The sequence below is a fragment of the Dermacentor silvarum genome, chromosome 8, assembly GCF_013339745.2.
Source record: "Dermacentor silvarum isolate Dsil-2018 chromosome 8, BIME_Dsil_1.4, whole genome shotgun sequence".
NCBI classification, from domain to species: Eukaryota; Metazoa; Arthropoda; class Arachnida; order Ixodida; family Ixodidae; genus Dermacentor; species Dermacentor silvarum.
The window spans coordinates 79,873,247-79,896,713 of record NC_051161.1 but is presented as its reverse complement, the minus strand read 5'-3'; the positions used below and the strand labels follow the sequence as shown (position 1 = coordinate 79,896,713).

Genomic DNA, 23,467 nt, shown 5'->3' with positions numbered 1-23,467 from the left:
GTCGTAATCACGAAGGATTCGTATATTTAGGAGCAGCCTATTAATTGTCCCCAATAGATGCAGTTGGACATAATCAGCCATTTTTAACGTAGCTTTACGGAATTGGAATTTTGGGGCTAGATTGTTTTTACGTATATCTCCATATTTTGGAGCCTTCTGTAAGCACACTAATAGATTATGTGAAGCTTACCGCCTACATATAAATATTTGAAAGTTTTTTTTTTTTTTGATGTAGCAAACATCAATGTTTGCTCTGCGGAGACCGAGCAAGTTCTCCCCAGTATCGTGTATTCAGACAAAAGCTCGCCAGGTAAAACTTCCTTTTAGTTTACCAGTACTTCTATATGGCGGACGTATTTGGGAAAATCTGACAAACTAGCTCTTCCTTGAGGGTCGGTATTTCATGATACACTTTCGTGGAGAGAAAGTGGGACCTTCGTTTCCGGTAAGTGCGCCTCGGAAAAGCCTCGCTCCAACGAACGGGTACAGGTAAAACAGCCATCATCGATATCGCTTTGCAATCACTGCGTCATTAGACAGCAAACGATGCGCCACTCACCGTTAGCGCCTTCTCGAGTTGTCGATCCTGCGGCAAGCAGCAGTTACTTACTTGATACCTTGTAAGTTTGTCTTTCATGGAAACATTCTTTGAAATTCCGCAGAGTACCGCAATCGGGAAGTGTGTGCCTGAATTTCTATGCATTGTACTCCTCGTTCCTTGGGCTCACCGGCTCGTGTATTGCGCCATCATCCGTGAGTCGCCGTATCGAGAGTCAGATATATGCCTGGACTCGTGCTCATCAAAATAAATTTCGAAATCACATCCAGACACTTGCAGCTACCACAGTCGACATTACAATAAAGAAATATCATCGGCGACGTCCGCACTTCCTGTCAGCAAGGTAAGGACGCTCATTCTGTGCAACTTTGATTTTTTTTAATACTTTCTTTGCTTAGCGCGATCGAGTGTTATTTTTTGCATTATCATGTTCCTTTTAAAAGAAGGAAATCTCTTCTTCCTGTGCCAACTTTAAAACGGCACGAATACAAGGTTACTTAAGTGCAGCCATCGTCACCGAGTTCAGACTCCACCGCGCTTGATGAGTGACACTCGAGCGGAGCTACTGCGGGCTGCTTTCGTACATCTGTAGGTGCGCCTGCAGCAAGGAACACTGCTTTTATTGCGATAGCAATTATAAGGACACTCTAGGGGAATGTCCGCCGTTGCTGTGAGGTTCCGTATAAAGTCCACGGGCGATAAAATCGTCGCCGCGCGCCGTACGCTGCATGTGCGAGTGAAAGCATGCGACGGTGAGCCGGCAATCGCGGCTCACGCACAGAAGGGCGGGAAGTGGGAAGGAAGCGCAGTCTTCCAGTCGCGCACAACGCTCCGGAGCGAGGGTATAGCGAACTAAAATATCTTCTGTAGCGAGGGTAGCGATTAGGAGGGGCCCGCGCCTTACTGCGGCCGCGCGCTCCCGCCGCGCAGGAAAGCTCCGGGGGGTCTAAACTTTAAACTTTTCCTTAACTCAAGTGTGTGTGCTGCACTCACTTGAATTAAGGAAATGTTTGGAAGACGATAGAGAACGTGCGTCTGGTACTCTTTTGAAAGTGGGTTTACTCGAGAGAGAGAAAGAGATAGGGTAGCAAGGAAAGGCAGGATGGTTAACCGGAGGCACGGCGGGTTTACCAACCAGCATTGTGGGAGCAGAAGGGGATAAAGTGGAAAACTAGAGCGAGAGACGGGAAGAGAGAGGGAGCAATAGTTGCGCGCACACTTGAAGGTGCGCACCAAGCCTACAGAAACGCTCACAGAGATCCGTCGACTTCCAGCATTGTAGCACCGCCCTGGTTGCTTTCTGCGCCAGTGACGCGCGCGGCCAGTGCTCCAAGTATCTTGGTTGCAGAAAACGGTCTTGATTTCAGATGGTTTCAGGCTTTTCGGAGAGGGCGGCGTTGGAAGTGATAATGGGATAAAAAAAAACAAAAAAAAAACAGAACGTATTCAGTAGTTTCTGTAGCTCGCGAAACGATGATAAAAGATATCGAAGTGGCCGTTTCAGCTGAGTGGCGGCACTGCTGTCCGCTTTCGGAATCTGAAGTACCCCCTCCAGAAATATGATTGGGAACCCATAAATTGCTTTCAAGTGGACATAGCGGCGACGTACACACGCCCTACGTGGGAGTGTTCAATGGGGCTATAAGTGCTCAATGGGAAAGCTGCTTGTAGTCCTATTGAAGCGTCAGATTAAAATGCACTCCATCGCAAGCAATCCTTACTTAAAAGCGGATTCTGTATTCCTTCTTATATTGACTGTACATTATGTGATGCTGGAGCGTCTAAGATAAATTGGGTTATAGAAAGAAGTGTTCTGGAGCCTCGGGGTGATGACGCGTGAATCGGCAAAGGCATTAGAGACAAACAAAGAAATTGTCCGACACAGCCAATTAACTCTTTGCCTGAACTGTGGATTGACCGCTGAACATGCTGGCCAGGGCAGGGACGCCATCGAAGAGTAATGAAGACTATTTGTGAGCTGTAGGTGTGTGTTGTGTTGCTGGGTGCGTCACGCTGGGAGCGTGGCACAGAGAGGTGGTAAACAGAAAAAAAAAGTGACTACTCCAGCTCACTACAATGTTCCTCGCGTACCACACAAAAAAAGAAGAAAAAAAGAAAAATACGCAAGTCCATAGCAAGCTTGCTACTAAAAAGCACGAATTATTTCTTTAATTGTTGCTCGGATAGCTTTGTATTCTCGTTTTCCTTTATCCTGCTTTCGCCTAACGAAACGGCTGCAAAGAAACGGTTGTGGCATGCGGCCACCGGTCCTTGCTTGACGAGCAAAACACAATGGGGTAATTGATCGTCAGCGGCGGATGCCTGCCGCGGTGACAGCACCGAGAAGAGTCACGTGCGGGACTCATGATACTGCCGATTATACCCGGCACGCGGAGGGACGTTTATAGCCGGCTGGCGCTCCACACGTTTGCTCAGCGCAAACGTGTGGGGCGGATGACGACGCGACGAGCACCCAATAGTGCATAAGGCTGACCTCAAGTAGAGTGAATATTGGTGCTTCGTCACATACATCTCGTGCGGTCGTCCTGACAGCAAAACCTAAGAGTTTCGTGACTGCGGCGGGCTCCTGATATGCGCGGGCCAGTCGTGTCATCGGCACAAAACAGGCGAACGGAGTTCCAATTACTCACCGCCTGCAACTTTCCCATTGTAACTGTTTTGGCAACCCTTTTCGGAGACCGCTGTCAAACTGACCATCGGGAAAAGCTTCTATGAGCATGCGTTTACTGAACAGTGGTACGCGAGCCTAATGGGTCGGTTGACAGCTTTAATTCACCAATGGCCTGAAGCTACTACGCTGCCGGTTATTCCAAAAGGTATACGAGCGGGGAAAGGGTCACAGCATAGGTAAATCACGTTAGCTTGCAGGTGTTGCCTGTTTATTAGCATTTTATTGTGCACATTATGTTGGGCTCTGCGGCTTTGCGTGGTAGTACGATTGCTATGCGTTCGTGACACTTCCCCCTTTTGTGCGTTGTTTTTGTATGTTGTTTTGGGGAAAGGAGAAAACACCACAAAAGGTGGTAAAGGAAAGGGCGCTTGGACGAAGCGCAATGCTGGGATAGCTGGCAGACCACTCTCACGACGATTCTAGAACAGGATTAATGATTGGTGCGCCGGCGGACCACTTTCATAGCCACTCGGTGGTGATTGGGCTGTAAATGTTTAGGGCGGAGCACCGAAGGGTAGAAAACGTGGCCCCGTTTTCTGCCCCGTTGCACCCACCAAGCTTTCTGGACATAACTTGCGGTGCTATGCACCATCGGCTCTACCGATAAAGGGTCGCCCTATGTGTGCCAGTTCCACCTTGCATCTCAATGTGTATTTCTTGTATTTTTTGTAAATAGTTCTTGTAAATACAAAGTGTTTTTCAATAATAATTTCTGTCTACTTCAATCCACAGAAGCATCCAGCGAACCTGTCGCCTCTATACTTAGCGGCAGTATCCTGCACTTGCGTAGACCATCTCTGGCAGTGCGTCTCGGACGCCCAAGTGGGGAAGCAACAGCCGTACCCTCGAGAGTGAGGGAGAAGAACCTGGAAACTACTACCATGATAGAAAATCTAATATGGTGAAGTTGATAGTATTTTTTTTTCTTTTAAAAGAGCGAGGTAGTTCTCCGTATTTAGGGAGGGAGATTTCTTGCAATACATTTATTACAGCGTCGCTGTTAGCCTCTCGGTGGTCGTCATTTTTCGTGTCCGCGTGAGTGAGCAAAAGTTTGGGCCGATCCCGGCGGCCGTGCAGGGCAGGAGCAGTGTCTCGTAACCCCGCAAGGCAGAGGCTTCAAGCATTCTGCAAAGGGAAGCGAAAACTGCATACCTTCTTTGGAATCACGCATACAAAATACAGAACAGCATTCGTTTCAATAAAGAACGAGCTCAAAACAAGTATCCGAACCACATAATTGATGATAAGGCGCTTCCCATAGCAGTGCGAAGAGCGTGGCGTTCCCGCATACGTTTCCCGGTAACGATTACTGTGGCGCAAGCTGACGAGCCTAAGGCAGTTTGCGACGTGGGAAGTGACGTCAATAGCCTTTCGTATATAATAGAACCAGCCTGGCAACTAATTTCATTATTATTGTAGCACCGCAATGGGTACGCAACGCAGTTAGCACTCCCGACGAGCATCATAAATACGAGGAAGGGAAAGGGGAAAAAAAGAAAAAAAGACGGCAATACGACCAGCGGCGGCGTGCTGCCAAAACTACCATTACTTTCATTACTCTAAATTACCATTACAACCATTGCTCTAAAGCAATAAACTATTGGCTACCGCCCTGAGCAGATGTAATGGTCGTTTCCAACAGCTTCGCTGGAGATCCACTCTCCCAGGCAGGGATGGCGAGTCAAATTTCTTTACCAATTATCAGTGTTTGATATGACAGAACTGCGGCGACGTTGACCGCCGAAGTAGCGCTGATTCAAGCTCTAAGAAAGGGACGCATATTTAGAGATAGATATAAATCAAGGTAACGGTACCTGGTAGCAAAGCTCCCAAGAAGCCCATACGTTCAAAACATGGCGGTGCTTCGGCGGTTGATGGAGCTTAGCGCCATCTGTGTGACGATGGAACACTACCGGCGGAACAAAAAATAAGCTGATGTCATAGCCTTTACAAAAATATGTGACGTCATTCTTGCTCCCAAAGGCGCCAAACTTATTTAGGTGCATTGCCTGTCTATACAGCAGTATTTTCAAATGCCCCAAAATTCGACCCGATGCCCATTCCTAGCTTTTAGCGCGGAAAACTATGCAGCCAAACGCCCGTCGCACCGCTCTCGATTGCTTTCGCACCTTCGCATCGAACATCGTTCTTTGAGGTTCGAAAAAAGCTTTGGGTGCTAATTGCTGGCCGCATCGTTAAACGCCAAGTCCGCCGGCCAGCGCAGCTGGACGAAGACAGCCAAGTGAAGAATTGCCTGGCAGTTGTAACTCACTACTTTTTACTGAACACATTGACCGGTGAGGAAATACACCTCGCGAACACAATGAAACCATAATTCAGACAAACGTTAACAAGCACACAACGAAACATCTGAGGTCGTCGTATAGTAGCAGTTCAACTTCATGTGCGCGCCTTTCTGTACACTAGAAGGTCTGCATATATATATATATATATATATATATATATATATATATATATAATTGATTAGGAACATAATTTTCGTTGAATAAAATGTATTTGTGTCTTGTTTTAATTAAACCCGTTCTTTCTTCCTCACCCAGTGACGCTTCAATCCCTGCTCCCATAACCACCTTTGCTGATATCAGCGGCAATTGGTTCTGGACCATGTTTGGCCCGAAGTTTTCCGACCCATTTGAATCGACCTTGTACAAACTCTCCAGAATCTCAGGCAAAGGACTACCAGGTTTCCATAAATATGTTTCCATGCGCAGTTATCTGACACCATTGTACAATATATCATCATTTTAAGCGTTTCTATACTCTCGACTTCCACGCGAATTTTCGATTTCCGCTCTTCGCACTCGATCATTAGGGTTGCTCAGGCCCTATTTCATCTCACGATCTCATTAGCAGCAGGACGAACGCCGTAGCCAATGAGTGCTCTGCGTGTGCACACTGAAATATTATGTGCATACGCGTCTAACAGCACATCATATCGAACAGCACACGTGTGCTGTTCAATATGCTGTAGAGCAAGTTTAGAAAAGAACCGTTCGCCACAAATTACTTATCATGCTGCCCTTTATTATACCATTCCTGAGGAGACTCCTTGAAATGAGAGGAAATCAAAATGTGCCGGCACCGTATACGGCTTTCCACCCCCTCGATTACGGCGCTTCCGAGCGTGTTTTCAAAAGACGGCAATATGTCGACATGCTGACCTATGCACGCGCGCACGCACGCCCGCCCGCACACATGTGGTGCGCTCTGTTCGTGTAGTTGCTCCTGTGTGGGGTTTTTGTCGTTTTATCATTTTTATTGGGTGTTATTTCGGCCTCTGCGTTAACAGCCTACCATATGTCATTAGTTTGTCCACTAGTTTCGCATCATGATTACGATGATTTCTAATCGCATCCCCTTCGAAACGGGTATGTGGTCCATGACACGCGAGTACTTCTCAGCACTTCCTGTTGTATTCGTATCTTTAAATATTCTTATACTCTCATCTACGTTCGCTTTATATAGCGTGCTATTCCTTCCGTTGCACCACATTTCTTCCGACCGTCTATAGTAAGTTTACTAGTGTACCATGATTATAATGTCGAAAAGCATCCCCCTTTGAAACGGGACAACGACGAATGGTCTAGTAGCCTGCTTGAGCTAATCAGGTTTTTCTACACTTACTCCATTCTAGCATTTTGCCTATCTCTACTATATGGTGTGTTTTTTTTTTAAATTCGCTATCTCTATACTGCAAGCTTACCTAAGCCTTTAACGACCTCTGTTCTATCGCTTCTGTGTTTGTTTTTTTCTTTCACTAACATACTCTTACGGCATCTTGCTTATTTTGACCGCTGACTCATTAACCCTGCAGGCACACTATATAACAGCGCCGCTTTCGAGGTATACGTGTTGCCGTAATCCACTGAATTCACTATGCAATTTTAGGCTGTGCCGATGCTGCCCTGATCAACACTGTGCGCTTGGGGTCGTATTTCCGCGCAAACGTTGCGCGACGGCGATGGGGTGGGCCGCCCCGGCTGACGTGGTTTTGGACTCGCCGTCTTTTGGGATCGTCGTCTTGTGGGCGCCATAATACTTCAAGAAATAGTGAGAGATCGTGCGAGGCTGCCGTGTAAGTGTTAATGCAATGTGCCGCCGCCAGAGTCAGAATACAGCAGACGACTAATGTGACAACGCCGCGGCTAGCGTGAGCGCTCATTACTACAAACGTTTGTTGTGGTCAGGGTTATGACGCCGCGACAACGCCACTGTGAAGTGTGGAATAAAACATTCGCTGGGTTGAAACAAACTCGCGCGCAAGATAGGGCTGTACAAATGGCATCGGATCACGGATCGTGGGATACATTTCTCCCTGTTTAATTAAATTTTTTTTTGTAGTCTCAACGTGATTTGCAGGATTGGTGTCATCTTAGTTTCACGAGGTACAAGAAAGGATGAGAGAACGAAGATTGGCTCAGCGTCTAGTCACCACACCTGTCTTTTGCTGTAGTTGCTGTAGCATCTCACCTGCACTTACGCCGTTTGTGTGTTCGCTTCCCGATAGAAATATGCCGATTGTGATCATTCCGATCACTGAATAATCTGATCAATTTTGTGCTCCTCTGTGGACCATGTGTATGATTTGGGTACCGCGCTGATGTGCGCAACGCAGACGCATGTCTCCTTCGTCTGTTCTTCTCCACTTACTATATTTACACTTACCTATTTTCTTTATTTCTCTGTCTTCTACTTTATTCATTATGCGCCCTCTTCCAATTTCTCTTCTATCCACTAGAGACTATATCTCTCGTATATATATATATATATATATATATATATATATATATATTGCTAGAGCTGGCAGGAGCTCCGACGCGGCCGGTTATAATTGTTGTCTTTTACGCCAGTTGCACGCAGTAACGTGTTTCTTCTGTCCTCTCTGTTATCATCTTCATATGTATAAAATTAAAAAAAAAACATTGAACTGGGATCAGCTGTCCTCAATTTTAGGCTGTCTACGTTCTCGCGTGCAAGCGCAACGCTCAATGCGGGTCCGGGCTTTTTTTTTTTTTTTTTTTTTTTTTTTTTTAATGCTAACCGCGGCGCAGGCTTCATCCCAACGGCTATGTCCACAAGTTGTTTATATCGCGTAAGATTATAAAACGGCGTTTCGAAGGCTGTTCGACTTCGCTAATGCCTGCGACAGTTGTCAAGGCTCCCTCCGCACACGTTTTATATATGCCTATACAAAACACTCCTCCGTGCTCATTGTTAACCCAGGGCCAAATGTCATAACGGTGCTTTTCATCACGCATTCGTTTCGCGCTTGCTTATTGTCTCGCAAGCCGCACTGCGTTGCCGTTACCACGACATCGGGCCAGTCTGCATTATATATATAAAGAAATAGCGAAGGAGAATGGCTGTAGAAAGTAGAGACTACGCTTCTAGTACTGCGTTACGAGCGAAGCTCTTAGCGTCTACAATACTGATTAGGTACATCAAATTTTAAAAGTACCCGTTGTTTTTATTAACATGAATAGTCAATAGAAATGTTTGCATAGACCTGTTTAACGGAAGTTTAATCGGCACCACCAGGGGGAGCTGTTGCCGGAATTCTGCGTGCTCGCTTGAGCAGCTGCTTGAAACTCGAAGAGAGCGGTGGCATTCGTTTTCGATCCGCACCTGTCTGAAACATTGTTCTGGCTCTGCGTTGTAAACAGTGCAAATGCGCATAGCAATGTAATGATAGTTAGCTCATAAAAGCACTTTTTTAAACATATGGCGGCGTTGAGACGTTGCCGCCGCAACAACATAGGCCTTTTTCTGCGCCTGTCATGAGGCATTCTTGAATTTGCCTTTTGCAACTGGTTCCTTTTCTTTTTTTGCTGTTTAGACCCGTTTCAAGGAGAATTCTACCGTGAGGGTTGCCAAGGTAGATAACGAGAAAACTGAACGATGTAGACGACCATCATTCTAAAAGTAACGTTTGGATGTCATTTGAACTAACCTCATTTCACGGTGCTGAGCCAATATACAGCTAAAACTCGTACCATGCATGCTAAAGGCCATCGTTATGGCAGGCGGACGTTTTGAGAGATTTCCTGGTGAACGTAAACTGACTAAGAGCAGACTAGTGCATTCTCGCTGAATCGGAGCTTAAGTTTCAGCGTTGTTGTCGATTTCGAGCGCCTGTGCAATTTTCTTCCAAAGCCCTTAACGCTCATAACTCGCACCTTGGTCGCGCACCACCGATAACACAGACACCTGACCGCTCAATTTCTTTTTCTCCTGATATCAACTAGAATATCGACTACTTCCGTTTGCGCTCTAATCTATACCGATGTCTTCCTCTCTCTTAACTCTGCGTCTCACATTTTTCGTTCCATCTCCCGATGCGCTGTCCTTTACGCCTTCTCAAGCTTCTTTGTTAACCTCCAAGTTTCTACCCCATATCTTAGTAGACAATAATTGTACACTTTTTTTTATCAGAGATAGCTGTAAGCTGCCGGTCATGATTTGCTTATGCCTGCCGTACGCTCCCCAACCCATTTTTATTCTTCTGTAGATTTCATTCACGTGATCATAGTGCCGTGTGAGCAATTGCCCTAAATAAACGTTTTCTTGCACAAATTCTAGAGGCTAGCTGTCAACCATGAACTGTCGTTCTATTCGCGACTCCAGCCATGCATGCGACACCTAGCGGCGAGCGCCGAAAACCTCGTACGGAGGTCGGAGCGTCGGAGCAGATGCTCCGTCCATAGCCTTCGCACTGCGAGCGGGTGCGCGCCACCATCAACGAAACTGCGCACAGCCGTGGAATTATGCTGCGTTTTGCAGTTTTGCGGCATCGAAGAGCCACATGGATTGCGAATCTTATCATAAGCTGCGACAACTCAACATCTTGCTCGAGAAAGTTTTCATTTTTTTTTTGTTTTGTTTTCAGCCGAGGGTCGGTTTGTTGTTTGTGTGAAGAGAACGCGATACTGTTGCTTGTACTATGTTTGCAGTAAAGCGCTACAGCGAACTTCAGGAAGTTTGCGTTGAGGTTGTTACTGCCATCGTGATAACGTTCAGCGTATGCGTGCTGCAACAAGCAGTTCCATGTGATTGCCGGCGCGGTAATGCAGTTTATGATGCAAATGTCGCCGCGGTACTCTAGCTTTCCTTCATTAAAGCTGTTATATCGGATACATGCGGCACACAACGTGAAACTACCGAGTATGGTACATCAGCGAAAATCGATCGTTACATCTGAGTTTCAGGTACTCCCGGGTAATGTCGGTAAATCGTTCTATGTAAGCACAACATGTACGCGCCAGCATGCAAAATAACTATGGGGTGGCATAGCGGTACGCCTTCCTTGCGACCTGGACACGCTATCCGTGTAACTAGTGCAAATTAGTAGGTGCTCATTTGAAAATGCGTAATTATCAAAGCAATTGTATCCCTTATCAGTGTCTGAAGGAAATTGGCAGTTCAGAGGCGAACACAGTTCTGGCCACTTAAAGTGCAGGATACGTAAATTATAATAACATGAAAATGAATTAGATTCACAATGCAGTAGCTTAGTTAACATTAATTTACACAGAAATATTTGTTTTATTTCATTAGTTTACACAGCAGCCATAAGCGACATGTTCGTAGACAGCGGGGAGTAATCAATCATGGTCAGGCCACGCAGCACAAGCCATACATGTACATGGTGTGCAAATGAGTTTTTATTGTAGTAAGCTGATCTTTCGGTTTCTTATTTATCGTATTGTTCTCTACGAGAGAAACAATGCGCCAACTACTGGAATAACTACAGCTAAGCGAAACAACAGTCACGTTGCGCAAATCTTGAATGTAAAATAGATAACAGGAACGCAAAAGTAGCGAGAAAGGTTCGCCACAGATTCGTAGTGCATGCTCGCGATAAAGTGCAAAGCTTGATTTTAGGTTCGCTTGCTCTCTGGATTGAAAAGAGCGTGCAGAGTTCGCGCCTTCGCCGAACGAAAATGTGTTAAGGCAACAACCATGAGAAAGTGCGCGCCGCCTGTGCATTCATCCGCATGTACAGCGGCAACAGCTGATCGAGCAAGTCGGTGCGCTGCTGCGGGCCATGTTAAACGTACCAAACTGAGCAGGTTGTAATATTTCGGTAATCCTGGCGAGGCCAGCGTGACGTATCCAACTTCGCCGGACGCTGTCTCGCACACTCGAAACACCGGACTCTCTACCCGCGCCATACCAGTGACTCAAAGCAGCAGAAACTTGCTTGTACTTTTCCGACCATCCAGCAGTGCACGAGTACTTCGGTTCCACGACCAATGGGTTCAAGAATACATTGGTGATTTTCATCAGAATCTCGCGCGGGTCCGCTGTCACGCCAGATGTTAGCACACACCGTGCGACCACTTCAGCCTCATTACCCACTGTGCCTCTCTCAGATCGGATAAAATGATTTGGTCTACGTAAGCTACTCGCTTTCCTTCCACAAAACAGCGCAAACCGGCATCACACTGCACGAAAATCATCAAACTACAGTGTAGTGTACATCAAACACAGCGGTTTCGGCGACGCGGGGACCTCCGTATAACCGCCATATTGCACAGTGTAGCCAGACGCGGCCAATTCTCGCAGCGCCCCCTGCAGTTCATTTGAGTTGCGAATTGCCAGGCAATTTAGCATTACCTTATTTTCCTTATTGGACATGCTCCCTTATTTACGCCTTCGCAGACTGCGTGACAGTGCCCACAGAAACAGTTATCTCTCTCTGTGTGTGTGGTGTGTGTGTGTGCGTGCGTGCGCGTGCGTGTGCCCGTGCGTGCGCGTGCGTGTACGTGTGTGTGCGTCCACGTGCATGCATGTGTGTGTATGCGTGCGTGTGCTTGAGAGTGCGTTCGTGCGTGCGTTTGTGTGCGTGTGTGCGTGTGCGTGCGTGTGTGTGTGTGTCTAGTTCTCGGCGCTGCGAATTGGTGCGTAAATTCCGCTATAGAGGAAGTTGTGGCATCGCCTACAACATGATGCAGGAAACGCTGAATGCGGAGAAGTGGGTCCATTGCTAAAGCCAATAGCTACGCGTACAAGCGTACAATTTTTCAAGCCAAGCTTGTATACGCTAGCCTGCGCCAGCGATGTAACGCTAAGAGAAAAACACCGCATATCCACGAAGTGAATGATGATGAGTGGGCGAAGCACCGGGGATCATTCGGGTAACCGTGAATCCCCCGTAGATTGCCCACTCGAAAATGCAAATGAGTGACAACACATGTGTACAGTATATAAAATGTTGTTTTATTGGTCGTATATGGTATTGAGGTGCGGACTTCGTTTTCCCATCATGAAGACTGCCTTGTGATCAGTGCAGCAGCACGGCGACGCCGGCAAGCGGACCCAGAGGCGGAAGAGCGCGGGAAGTGGCGGCAAGACGCCGGAAGCGTTCTCTACCTGAGGTTGGTGGCGCCGATGCTCGGTTCAAGCGCGAGCTTCGCGAGTCCTCAGTTCCGGGTCCGCTTCCCAGCGTTCCCTTACTGCTGCAGCTTTGCAAGCCCTTAGCTCCGGGTCCGCATGCTGGCGTTGACGTGCTGCTGCAGCTTCGCGAGCCCTCAGCTCCGGGTCTGCTTACCGGCGTTGCCGTTATGCTGCAGCTTCCCGCAACCTAGACTCCGGGTCCGCTTGTTGTCTGCGTCACCGTGCTGCAGCATTTTTGCGAGCCCTCGACTCCGCTTGCAGTTGAGCCGCCACTCTCGCCTTTTCATCCATAGCGGAGGTGCCGTTTTAAGAAGCGACCGTTATCATCCATGGCTGAAGTGAGAAAGAGAGCGCGTTTCGGGCACGACCGCAGCGCCCCTAGCGGACTCCATGCAAACCAGAGCAACGGACGACGAGGGGGGGGACACGGCTCGGCCCTAAGGTGCTTCGCCCCTAAAAAACCACCTGCTCCCAGAGCTGCTCTACCGTCATCTTTCGCAGCTGGCTAGTTGGCTCCTGCTCGTGCTCGGCACGCGCTTGTGCCACTGCTCCCGCGTTCGTCGTCGTCGTCTGCTTGCACAGCGGGCTGCGTTGCCGCTAATCATTCCAGCGTAGAATTTCACTTCTCTTCGGTTGTCGTAATGGGGAGGCCGCGTTTACGGGGGTATATTGAATGAATGAACTTTATTTCCCTGTTTAAGAAAGGGGAGGGGCCGGGGGGGGGGGAGAGACGGAGGCCTGTGTGCTCCAGTCTTAGCACCTTCTGCTGCCAGACGTCCGCCTACCAGTCGTCGTAGGCCTCCGCTACCTCCTCAGCCCACCTCGGTCCTGTAGGGTGGGATCGGAGCTGCGCGGGGCAGTCTCCCACAGCTCCTCGCTACTAATTAATGGTTTGAGGTTGCGGGGGGGGGGGGGATATTTGATGGGGCATTTCCACATTATGTGGGAGAGATATGCTGTTTGGACAGGGCAGAAGCGACACTTGGGTGTCGGGTATGTGTCGGGAAAGAATAAGTTCAAAGTGCGTGGGGTAAGAAAAGTGCGAGTTTGTAGTTGGCGCCACAATATTTCTCTCTGGCGCGTGCTCGACACAGAGAGAGGTGGATACGTTAGGCGTTGGTGTTTGTAATGTGTGCAAATTTCATGGAAGGTGATGAGTGCGTCTTTATTGGTCTGTTGTTTGGAGTCATTGGCTTCTGGGGTAAGGCTCACATGTCAGTCCACTCAGTCCGTGAATCCTCGAGCAGCGGCATGAGCCATTTCGTTGGTACGGGGGTATAAGCCATTGTTTAAGGGGGTATGACCCATTCATTGTCTTACGTAATAGACAGATTTGATTTTGAAGAAATTTCGAAGAATGTCAAGCGGCAATGGCGGGCGAATGCTGCTAACCACGCCTCCGAGCTAACTCGAGACATCGAATACAAGCGACATTGGCGGACTGCGGGCATACCGTCAGTGACGTCGTCCTCTCCGTCGCAGCCGAACGTGTGTGTAACGTCATAATTGAGAAATAATTTATTGAACGCTTGGGATTAACCCAGTGATAAACACTGGGGCCGCACGTTTTAGCTTCGCGGGTTATCTTTGCGGAGTGGAAGTCTTCCGCAGCTGGCTCGCTGCCGCCCCTCGGTTTGCGCTTGTGCTCGTGCCACAAACGAGTCAACAGAAGCTTCGCTTGCACCCCTCTTCACGGTAGTGGAAGGGCGGTCAATTTTCTTTCTTGTCGCGTCGAAGTGGTCGACGGCAAATGTGCGGCCTTAGGTAGGTGTCCGTGCATGCCGGACACTGCCGGCTTGGACACGCAGCGTGGCGCCATCTTTCGAGGCGCCGACAAACCCGCGCCGCGGAACGCACGGACCGCTGGCGTTGAAAAGAGCACAGAGAACCCTGTCCCAGCGCTAGAAGATGAGAATCAAGTCTATGGTGCCCTGCATCTGCCTTTTGAACGTCGCTATTGTAAATAACAAAACATCAGCGTACTAGAAGTTACAGCTTGAGTGATATTGTGACAAGCATTAGGAATAAATCGGAAGCAATATTGTTTTTTCTTGCCTAGATCAGCAAAGTATCGCGTCTCTCATTATCTCGGCCTATATAGGCACGGTGTGTTGACCTCTTAAGTATGCCAACACGCGCACTCCTCTTGCGCGCAATCAAACAATTGGTAATAACATAAAACATGTACATATAATATCGGCTGACAGGTAGCTCCAATGCGCACACACCTCTTAATGGAATACCACATGATATTCGACGGTTTAGTTAAAATTTCATATGCTTGGTCTGCCCCAATTCTGGGTCCACTGTGCATCTGACACGACGGATTGGAGACTTTCGTTGGGCCCCATTACTGGCCAAAACACCCTGAATTGGTATTTGCCACTGCGACCCACGGGGGTATAAAAGCCTTAAATGTACTTACATATCTGTACTATGAGATAATATACACCCTATCTCACCACTCCGGTGAAATAAGGGTCGTACTGCGTATATATCGTTCTTCTCCCTGCATCCACGTAGCCACACGGTTCTTTCACCGAGGCAGGTCAAACATTGCCGAAGTCTCACGCTGTGACACGAGGACAAGAAGGTTCGTGGCTGCATTTCGGCACAGCTTGCGAACAGCGAAGTGCATAAAGACAAACGTTGCATGAGATTAAAGTTGCGAACTGTGCGGTGCACGCACACGTTACATGAGCTAACACGCCGCACAAAACTGAAATGCAGGCAATTGCACACATCTCCAATCGGTTGTATACGTCATTTAGATAACCATTTCGCGATAGCTTCGCTTCACATATATTTCAAAGTGCGCTTTGAATATGCCTAGTTTTATTTGTTAGATGAGTCAAAATCGGTAACTAAAACACGTAACGCGTGCCGGGGGCTGCGGCGTCACTGGGAAAGCCAACAAAGAGCGAGGATATTGCCAAAGCCTCTCGCGAAGAACGATCGGGAAAGAGCACCCGCGATGTTTTTCACTGTTCTATACAGATGGGCAGCGCGAAAAGCGTGCTGCAACAAGAGAACGCCCTTTGTCACGTCACTCACATCTGCGGCGCGGCCCCGGTGGCGATGACATTTTCCGCGCGGCATATCGACGCTCGGTATTTGCGGATGACACGTAGAAACAATCATGCTTCCCATGAAAAGCTTCGATATGGCAAGTTTCATGCGGTTGTCAGCGCGCGCGACTGGGAAGGAACGCCCGCTTGAAGGTTTGATACAATGTCGGTTAAATTTAGCGTGCAAGTCACTAAATTTAGCAAGTTTTTTTAAATAACTTTAACGACAACTAGGCCAATTCCTCATAGTGTGCTTGGACCACTAGGAGATGTCGAACAAACAAACAAACAAAAGATAGTTTACATCTGGAGATGACGGATAAGTTACAGGGTGTCCGTTTATTTTGCAATTTGATTGTTAGGGAGTTCAAGGTCGCGAAGCGACACAGGGGAATGAAAGATGCCGCAGCAGACAGCTCCGAATCAATTTTAGAAACTCGTGTTCTTTAAGTGACATCCTAAACTCGGTTATGGGTGGTTTCGCGCTCTAGACGACATCGGCACGTGACCGCTGCCACAGGGAATAGAACCAAGCACCTCGGGGTGAGCAGCGGTACGCCAAAGCGTGTAATGAACACTCATGGAGAGTGTGCCCTCTGCATTCAATGCCTTCTGCCTAAATACTTTTTCGGGCGTGCTGGCATGTTCACTGCTGTAGCTTAGTGGTTATGGTGTTGAGCTGCTGCGCGAGGTCGTGGGTTCGAAATGCAAGAATGCTCGTTTGCCGTGTGCATTGGGTGAGCGTTAAAGAACCTCAGGTGGTCAAAATTATTGGGAAGTCCTGCGATACGGCGCTCCTCATAATCAGATCCCGGTTTCGGCACGTGATACATACATCTGCGTATATTGAGGGTAATCTTCTAATCAATTGATCAAGGAAGTTATACGTGAAAAGAAACAAAGGCGCAAGTCTTCGTGTAAGTGACCTCACTTAGTGTTTTGAGGGACGTTGAGAATATGCGTACTCGTTACAAATCCCTTGCACTGGAAAGGCTCATATGAAAGCGGAGGCGACTGGCGGGTACGTTGTCATTTAGATGCATGGTGGTGTGACTAGTCCAACATCGTTGCTGAAACCCTGTCAAGACGATGACACATCGTGATTTCGCACTTCTTGCTAAACTGCATGAGGGTATGATAAATGCACTGGTGTTTCACACGCTTATCTCGATCTAGAAGAGATCGCTCACACATCGCGCACTGCTCACACTTGTGCCTTCTGCACTAACTGTAACCTAATGGTTACAAACTGCAACTTAACAATTGTGCCTTATGCCCAAATGTGACCTAACTGTAACCCGAACCTTCGCCCCACACAAAACATAAAACAGTAAAAAAGCGAAAACAAGAAAGCAGCACTTAATCGTTTGTTTGGTCCAAAGTACGCTCGTGCCTCACAATAGTTAGGAGATAGTCATATGATCTCTGTTATCGGGCTAAAAGTACGTTAAACTTTCAATGTATCGCTAAAGCGTCACTGAATTTAAGAGTGTATAAGTGCGGCCATCTTCAAGCATCTGTGCGGCTATCTCAAGCAAGTGCGGTCATCTTCAAGAAGGCTTGATTTGAGTACGTTTCCGGCGAAATTGCGAAAGCAGGATGCAAAATTTAAGAGTGATACTACACAACGACGTTGCGCCCCTTCACTTCATGCTTTCTGTAGCTACCTTTCCGAGAGCGCCAGAAGGTGCTGGCTGTCCTAATGAATAACAAAACATTCGCTGAAGGTTTATAACCAATACAAGTTTGCGACAAGGTGGAATTTATAGCCTAAGTGCAGGCAATTTCTACAGTGTAGCTAGCATAAATGAATTCATAAAATTACTCTGCGCTCGTTTTGCAGAAATGAGACTACAGTTATATATCCGTCTTAAAGCGTTGCTCAAAATTCCTGACAGATATAGAAGTACAATAAAAGTAATTCAAGACAGCACTGCAGCCCTAAACCGTCTTAATACCCGGTCCACCGAAGCAGCGAAGGTTGCCGATGATAGGCACATACATTCTGCAAAATCCTTCAACGATAGACGCTATTCGACGACGATGCTGCTTTGCACCACGTGGTCGAATACTTTCGAAAGGCCGGTGAATGCGTCAGCAAGGTTGAACTTCTATGCTTGATCGTGTCTTCTTTGTTAAAATACAATAAATTAGCGAAATTAACATCCCGACCTGCATGCACTTCAGATTATGAGGCTTGACGTGGCGGAAGACTCCGGTTTATATTTATACCATTTACGGTGCACCAAGGGCTAAATACACGGGCGTTGTTACATTTCGCCCCCATCGAAATACAATAACCGTTAATCCCACCCGCGACCTCGTTGTCAGCCACTGGGCCCTCGCGATGGGTGCCAACAAAGTACCGTTTGATGATGTGTGAGGTACATAATTTTTTCCGCTCTTCACGCGTTGTGATATGGCAAGCATTTTATTACATGCTAACGAAGCTCAAGCGGACAAAAATAATCCGGAGTATCTCCATCTATACGGCGTCCCGGACCCATATTACGGCGGAAGCCTTTAATGGCTCATACTCGCGGCGTCCGACCGTCCATCCGTCCGTGCCCTGGAACGGTGCCGGCTGTGGCCTCTACCCCTTACACTCTCTCAGCAATCACGTGATGGCACAGCGGCGCGCACGCTCCTCCGTCAGATGTCTCGTTGCAGCAGTCGAGTTAGTCGGGTGGCTCCCAAGCGGCCCGGTAATGATTCCACGGCAAGCGGTTCGGACAAGCGCCCCAAGAATGTGGATTCCCCCGATACCAAACGCCGGAAGAAGAATGAGCGAATGTGCATGCGGCGGTTTCGCCGAACATACTTTAGAATTTACAAAGTGTCCTTCAATTCTTCAACTGTGTTGTTTTGGGCCATTACTACCAATAAAATGAAGTGTCTCTTAGTCTAGGCGGAGCCTAAATGTAAAGAAGTCTGAATGCGCTGACCACGTCTTGCACGGTGGAAACAATTTCCGCTAAACACGATTGTTTACGGCTGACACCGCAAGAAAATACACTGCGAGGTGATAGGATTAATGAAATATCTCGCACTTGGTGCTGATGCCCACACTTTCAGCAACAACATGCTTGCTACACGTGCTTGGAGAGCAAGGGGACCTCGCGATTGTATCATGCCGTTTAATGCTAACATAACGTCGTGTAGAAGGTCATTCGTCGTACAGGCTAATGTTAAGTAAATGCACTTACACGAAACGAGTTGTCATCTAGTGCTTTCGCTCAGTGCTTGCTCAAAATATCGAGGACGATGAGGACGCAATAGACAGCGTTGTATACTGCGTTTTAATATATGCGGGCGAGCAGCGATGTCGCGATTGCGAAAACGTGCAGCACTGCAGCACTTGAAAGGGCCGAAGCTAAGAAACGGACAAAGCGCCGATGTCTTGCGGAACGCAGTTCTCGTGTGTATTTTTCGTATCTTTTTTTTTTTACGATTCTCCTTCGCGAACTGCAAGCTTTCGCAAAGAAAATTGGGACGCCAGCATTGACCAGGAGAAGTGCTTCTCAGGGCCACTTCTATGCATCCACCGAGATTCCCAGCCGACAGAAATTCTAAGAAAGGGTGGCGTACACTTTGTTTCGTAACGTGAACGAGAGGGCTGATTGGAATTTGCTAATCATGAGAATCTGTTCGTTTCGAGTTTAATGTTAGTATCGTAACTGTCCAGTGCCTCTACGGAAAATGAACTGAGCTCCGTCGCGTGAGAATCTATATAGCAAAGCAAAATGTAATGGAGGGAAACGTTGAAAGCGCCTGGCAAACGTGAACGAGAGGGCTGATTTTAGTTTGCTAATCATGAGAGTTCGTTCAGTTTCGAGTTTAATATTAGTATCCTAACTGTCCAGTGCCCCTAAGGAAAATGAACGAGCGCCGTCGCGTGAGAATCTATATAGCAAAGCAAAATGTAATGGAGGAAAACGTTGAAAGCGCCCGGCAAACGCAATAAAAAGGGAATCACAGCCTGTAGTATGACGCGCCAGCAAGCCCAACGTGCAAACTTGTGTGCGTGTGTGTGCATGCGTGCTACGTCTAAGTCATTTAGTATACTGCCCAGCGTTGTGAATCAGCACTCCGTAGTAGAAGTAGATAACATCGGGTATAGTATAGTCAGATACGTCATGCGAGGAATAAAATTGTGGCCTGCGGAGCAAGCACGGGAAAGGAAAGTTATACCTAAAAATTAAGATGTCAGTAGCAGACCAGTGTATATACATTAGAGATCGCAGGCGGGTATCGCTTGTGTTCCATGAGAAGTCAATAGAATGTTGGGCAGGACTGTGCAATGCGTAGAAAAGATAGCTGATGCTCTGCAGAGTAAAAATAAAAATAAAATGGGGGTGCCAGAGTAAGGGCTCCGGAGACGATGATGGCAGATGATTATTTGTAGTCTCAGAATCATGAAATTTTTCGTGTTTCGGTTCTGATGATAATGAATAATGAGATAGCGACCACACCGGTTATGGTAATACGGCTACCACAGCAAAAAGTAAAAAAAGAAACACGCAACACAATATTAACGACAATTGATTTTCCTTAGACGGTTACCTCGAGCAACTCCTGATGAAAATATAAACTTCTCTCTCGGCACTGAGTAATCCTGCCTCTACGTATATCTGTTTTGCGATCTGAGATCTGAGAGTCATATCATTTTTTTTTCCTAATCTCATTTCCTCCCACTCTACCTACAATTTCTGATGTGAATGGGAATCGCACATTGCACGCTACAGGTGACTACAGCGTCATACATTCTCAAGTTCGTGGAGGAAATAAGCCCTTTGACGAAAACCAATAGGACTGGATTGTGCCGTCATATGAGAGCTATCACAAAGAACCGGAACGCAGACGCGATACTTTTGGTATTTATTATCGTTCTTGAGATTACTTCAAATTTGTGTCTATCTCATTCTCCGCTCACACTAGCTGACCTTGGGTCCATACCTCGCTGTGGGCTGGCAACCCTTACTTCGTGCCATGTAACTAGCCAACTTTTCTAGGAGCCAGTTACGCTTGGTTGTGTTTTTTTAGTTTTTTTTTTTAGTTTTCCACCTAGTATAGCAAGGCACAGCCAAGCCATTGCACTTTTTATAGGGTATCGATTTCTAAAGACATTCCGCCATCTTCCGTTCTGTACTATACCGTGTGCAAATGGCTATTGCGTTGTAGAAACTTCCGTGCAACCTCACGACTGCAATGTTGGTTGCGGAAGAGGCAGGGTCATCCAGATCACCTTTTTTAAAATTTGGTATTTGTGCATCTTTGTTTAGAAATGTCACAAACTCGTATTCTAAGTTTTCAAACCCATGTTCCCCTTGTTTTGCTGACTTATAGTTCTGTGTTTGCTTAGCATTAATAAAAAAAACTGCTTCGTAAATATAATAGAAAACGGTCCTTTTGCAATGTTATCACCCGCACGTTGGTTTTCTTTTTGACCGGATTATCCTCGCTATCAATTTACTGCTCGGCACAGGACATGCATACTGTATTCGAAATTGCTTAAGCACTGTCACCGATTTTATACTGAAATACTCGTGTCCAAAGAACCTGCGAACGTGACGCAAATATTGTAAATTTTCGTATTTATGAACGAGCACCAGTAATCATGCTATAATTGTTTTTTTAATTATGGGGTTTTACATGCCAAAACCGCGATCTGATTATGAAGCACACCGTAGTGGGGGACTCCGGAAATTTGGACTACCTGGGTTTCTTTAGCGTGCACCTAAATCTAAGTACACGGGTGTTTTCGCATTTCGCCCCCATCGAAGTGCGGCCGCCGTGGCCGGGATTCAATCCCGCAAACTCGTGCTCAGCAGCCCAACACCATAGCCACTGAGAAACCACGGCGGGTACTGTATAATTTTAGGTGATACATGTATAACTAGCAGACTAACTTAACTCGAGAGTTCAGATGTGAGAACAGACGGCTGTGCTCGCCAGTATCGCGGTGGTTTGAGTGTCGCTTGCTTTTCTGGGCGCAAGTTTGCCCAATAATGAGTCAACTTCTTAACGCTCCGTTTCGGCATTGTCTTGTTCTTTGACTGTTATTATAACAACGCGACAGTATTAACGCACATGCTGGCCAACCCTCCGTCATGAATACGCGACACTTGGGTAATACCGCAGCAAGCGATGTTCCCAGAAATTCAAGAATGAAGTGGCCTAACAACTGTGCGTTTTAATGAACCAACAGTAACGCTACACTGTCTTTGTTTCTCCCTACGTCGGTCTCATTACCGTACAACGCACTTAGTAGATATGGGCCTCCAGTGTGCATTTGCTTTATTTAGCGTTCGTAGACCAGGTGAAAACATCATCCCTAATAAATAAGTCATAACGTTATCTTATTGCTACTTTCTGATAAAGTGACTCACATGACCACCTGAAACAAACAATAAAAGTGACAACGAAAAATTGGTTGCAGTGCTTCGTTACCAAATGACGACCGGTTGCGAGAGCTGAAACACAAATATAGCGCTTGCCCTAAGAGTTCACGATGTTATCGCTAGCCCCAGTTGCACTTTATACAAAAAAAAAAACAGTCCAAACACCAAACGCGCCCGCGAACTTCACTAGATATGAACGCTAGCTCCCCAACGAGTCAACGCTATGAAACAAGTCATCAGATTCCTGTGACAAAATAATATATAATAACTGCGCGACTTACCTAAAGCCACGACTGCGTCCGGCTTTGAATGCCCTTGTGGGAAACAGCAACAAAACACACGCGCGCACACACAGCACATACACACACACAATTCGGCTCACTGGCACAAGGAGGTCTCGCACATCTCAGCGTCCGACAAACGCGAACTCGGCGACGACAACCTTTGCAGAGTTCTTCCCGATGGCGCGTCCAGATTCCATCTATAACGTAGAGCGCGCAGCATTTGCCGCCAGTCGGCAAAACCCGACGACGAAGTAGTCTGCTCGTATCATCGTCAGCAACGTTCTCCGCGCTGCAAGCGTTTCGAGAGAACAAAAAAAATTCAAAAAAGGAAAAAGAAAAGATCGAAGGAATTGTCGAGGCGCACGTCACGAAGTCGCACCGCGAGGCGGCAAAGCAACAGGAGCGCGTTACATACACGCGGCAACACAACACTCCGTTCCGGCAAACACCACAACCGGGGTCGTCTTCGGGGTGAACGATCTCAGGGACTAACGCTCTAGGCAAGGAAAACGATGTTGCTGCCGAATTTAAACCGCACAAAAAATCAGGAAGAATAAAAAAAGAATAAAAGCAAACGGAGGAGCCTCCTGATACAATACTCTCAAGCCGCACGTTATAGCAGACGACGGGGAACACCTGCAAGTCCTAGGAGAGCTCCTGAGGCCACTTGGCGCGCTCTCACTCGGAAGAGCTTGGGCTCGGAGTGCGGGAGGTGGCAGCTGCTGCCTCGGGCAGGAGCGCAACTGCAGACGCGCCGCCTGCTAGAACCGCGCGATGAAATTTTTTTGTTGTTTGGACGAGGGAACCGTTGATAGGACGAGGGCCGCGCCGAGCTAGCAGCGGCGCGCGCGCTCCCGCGCGACTGCAGCGCCGAGCCCGGCCCTGGTGGAGGGTCTGAGCGAGCCTCAGATTGGCTCTCGGCTCGGGAACAAACGGACGGCGAACGGAATTGAAAACGCACGAGAGAAAGAGAGAAAAATGTGAGCGTTGCGCGTTCCAGAAAATGCACGACGTTCCGTGTGACAAATGGTATGCCGACGATAGCG

The 23,467-nt window shown here is 47.5% G+C and overlaps 1 protein-coding gene across 1 annotated transcript in view; it reads right to left on the bottom strand.

Annotated features, from left to right (window-relative positions):
* Positions 1 to 23,165, bottom strand: part of LOC119461479 (relaxin receptor 2-like) — a 222,061-nt gene extending 198,896 nt beyond the window's left edge. Inside the window, 1 exon segment of the mRNA XM_037722807.2 lies at positions 22,419 to 23,165. Within this exon segment, the coding sequence (XP_037578735.1) occupies positions 22,419 to 22,497 (79 nt within the window). The 5' untranslated portion in view covers positions 22,498 to 23,165.
* Between the last annotated feature and the right edge of the window lie 302 nt (positions 23,166 to 23,467).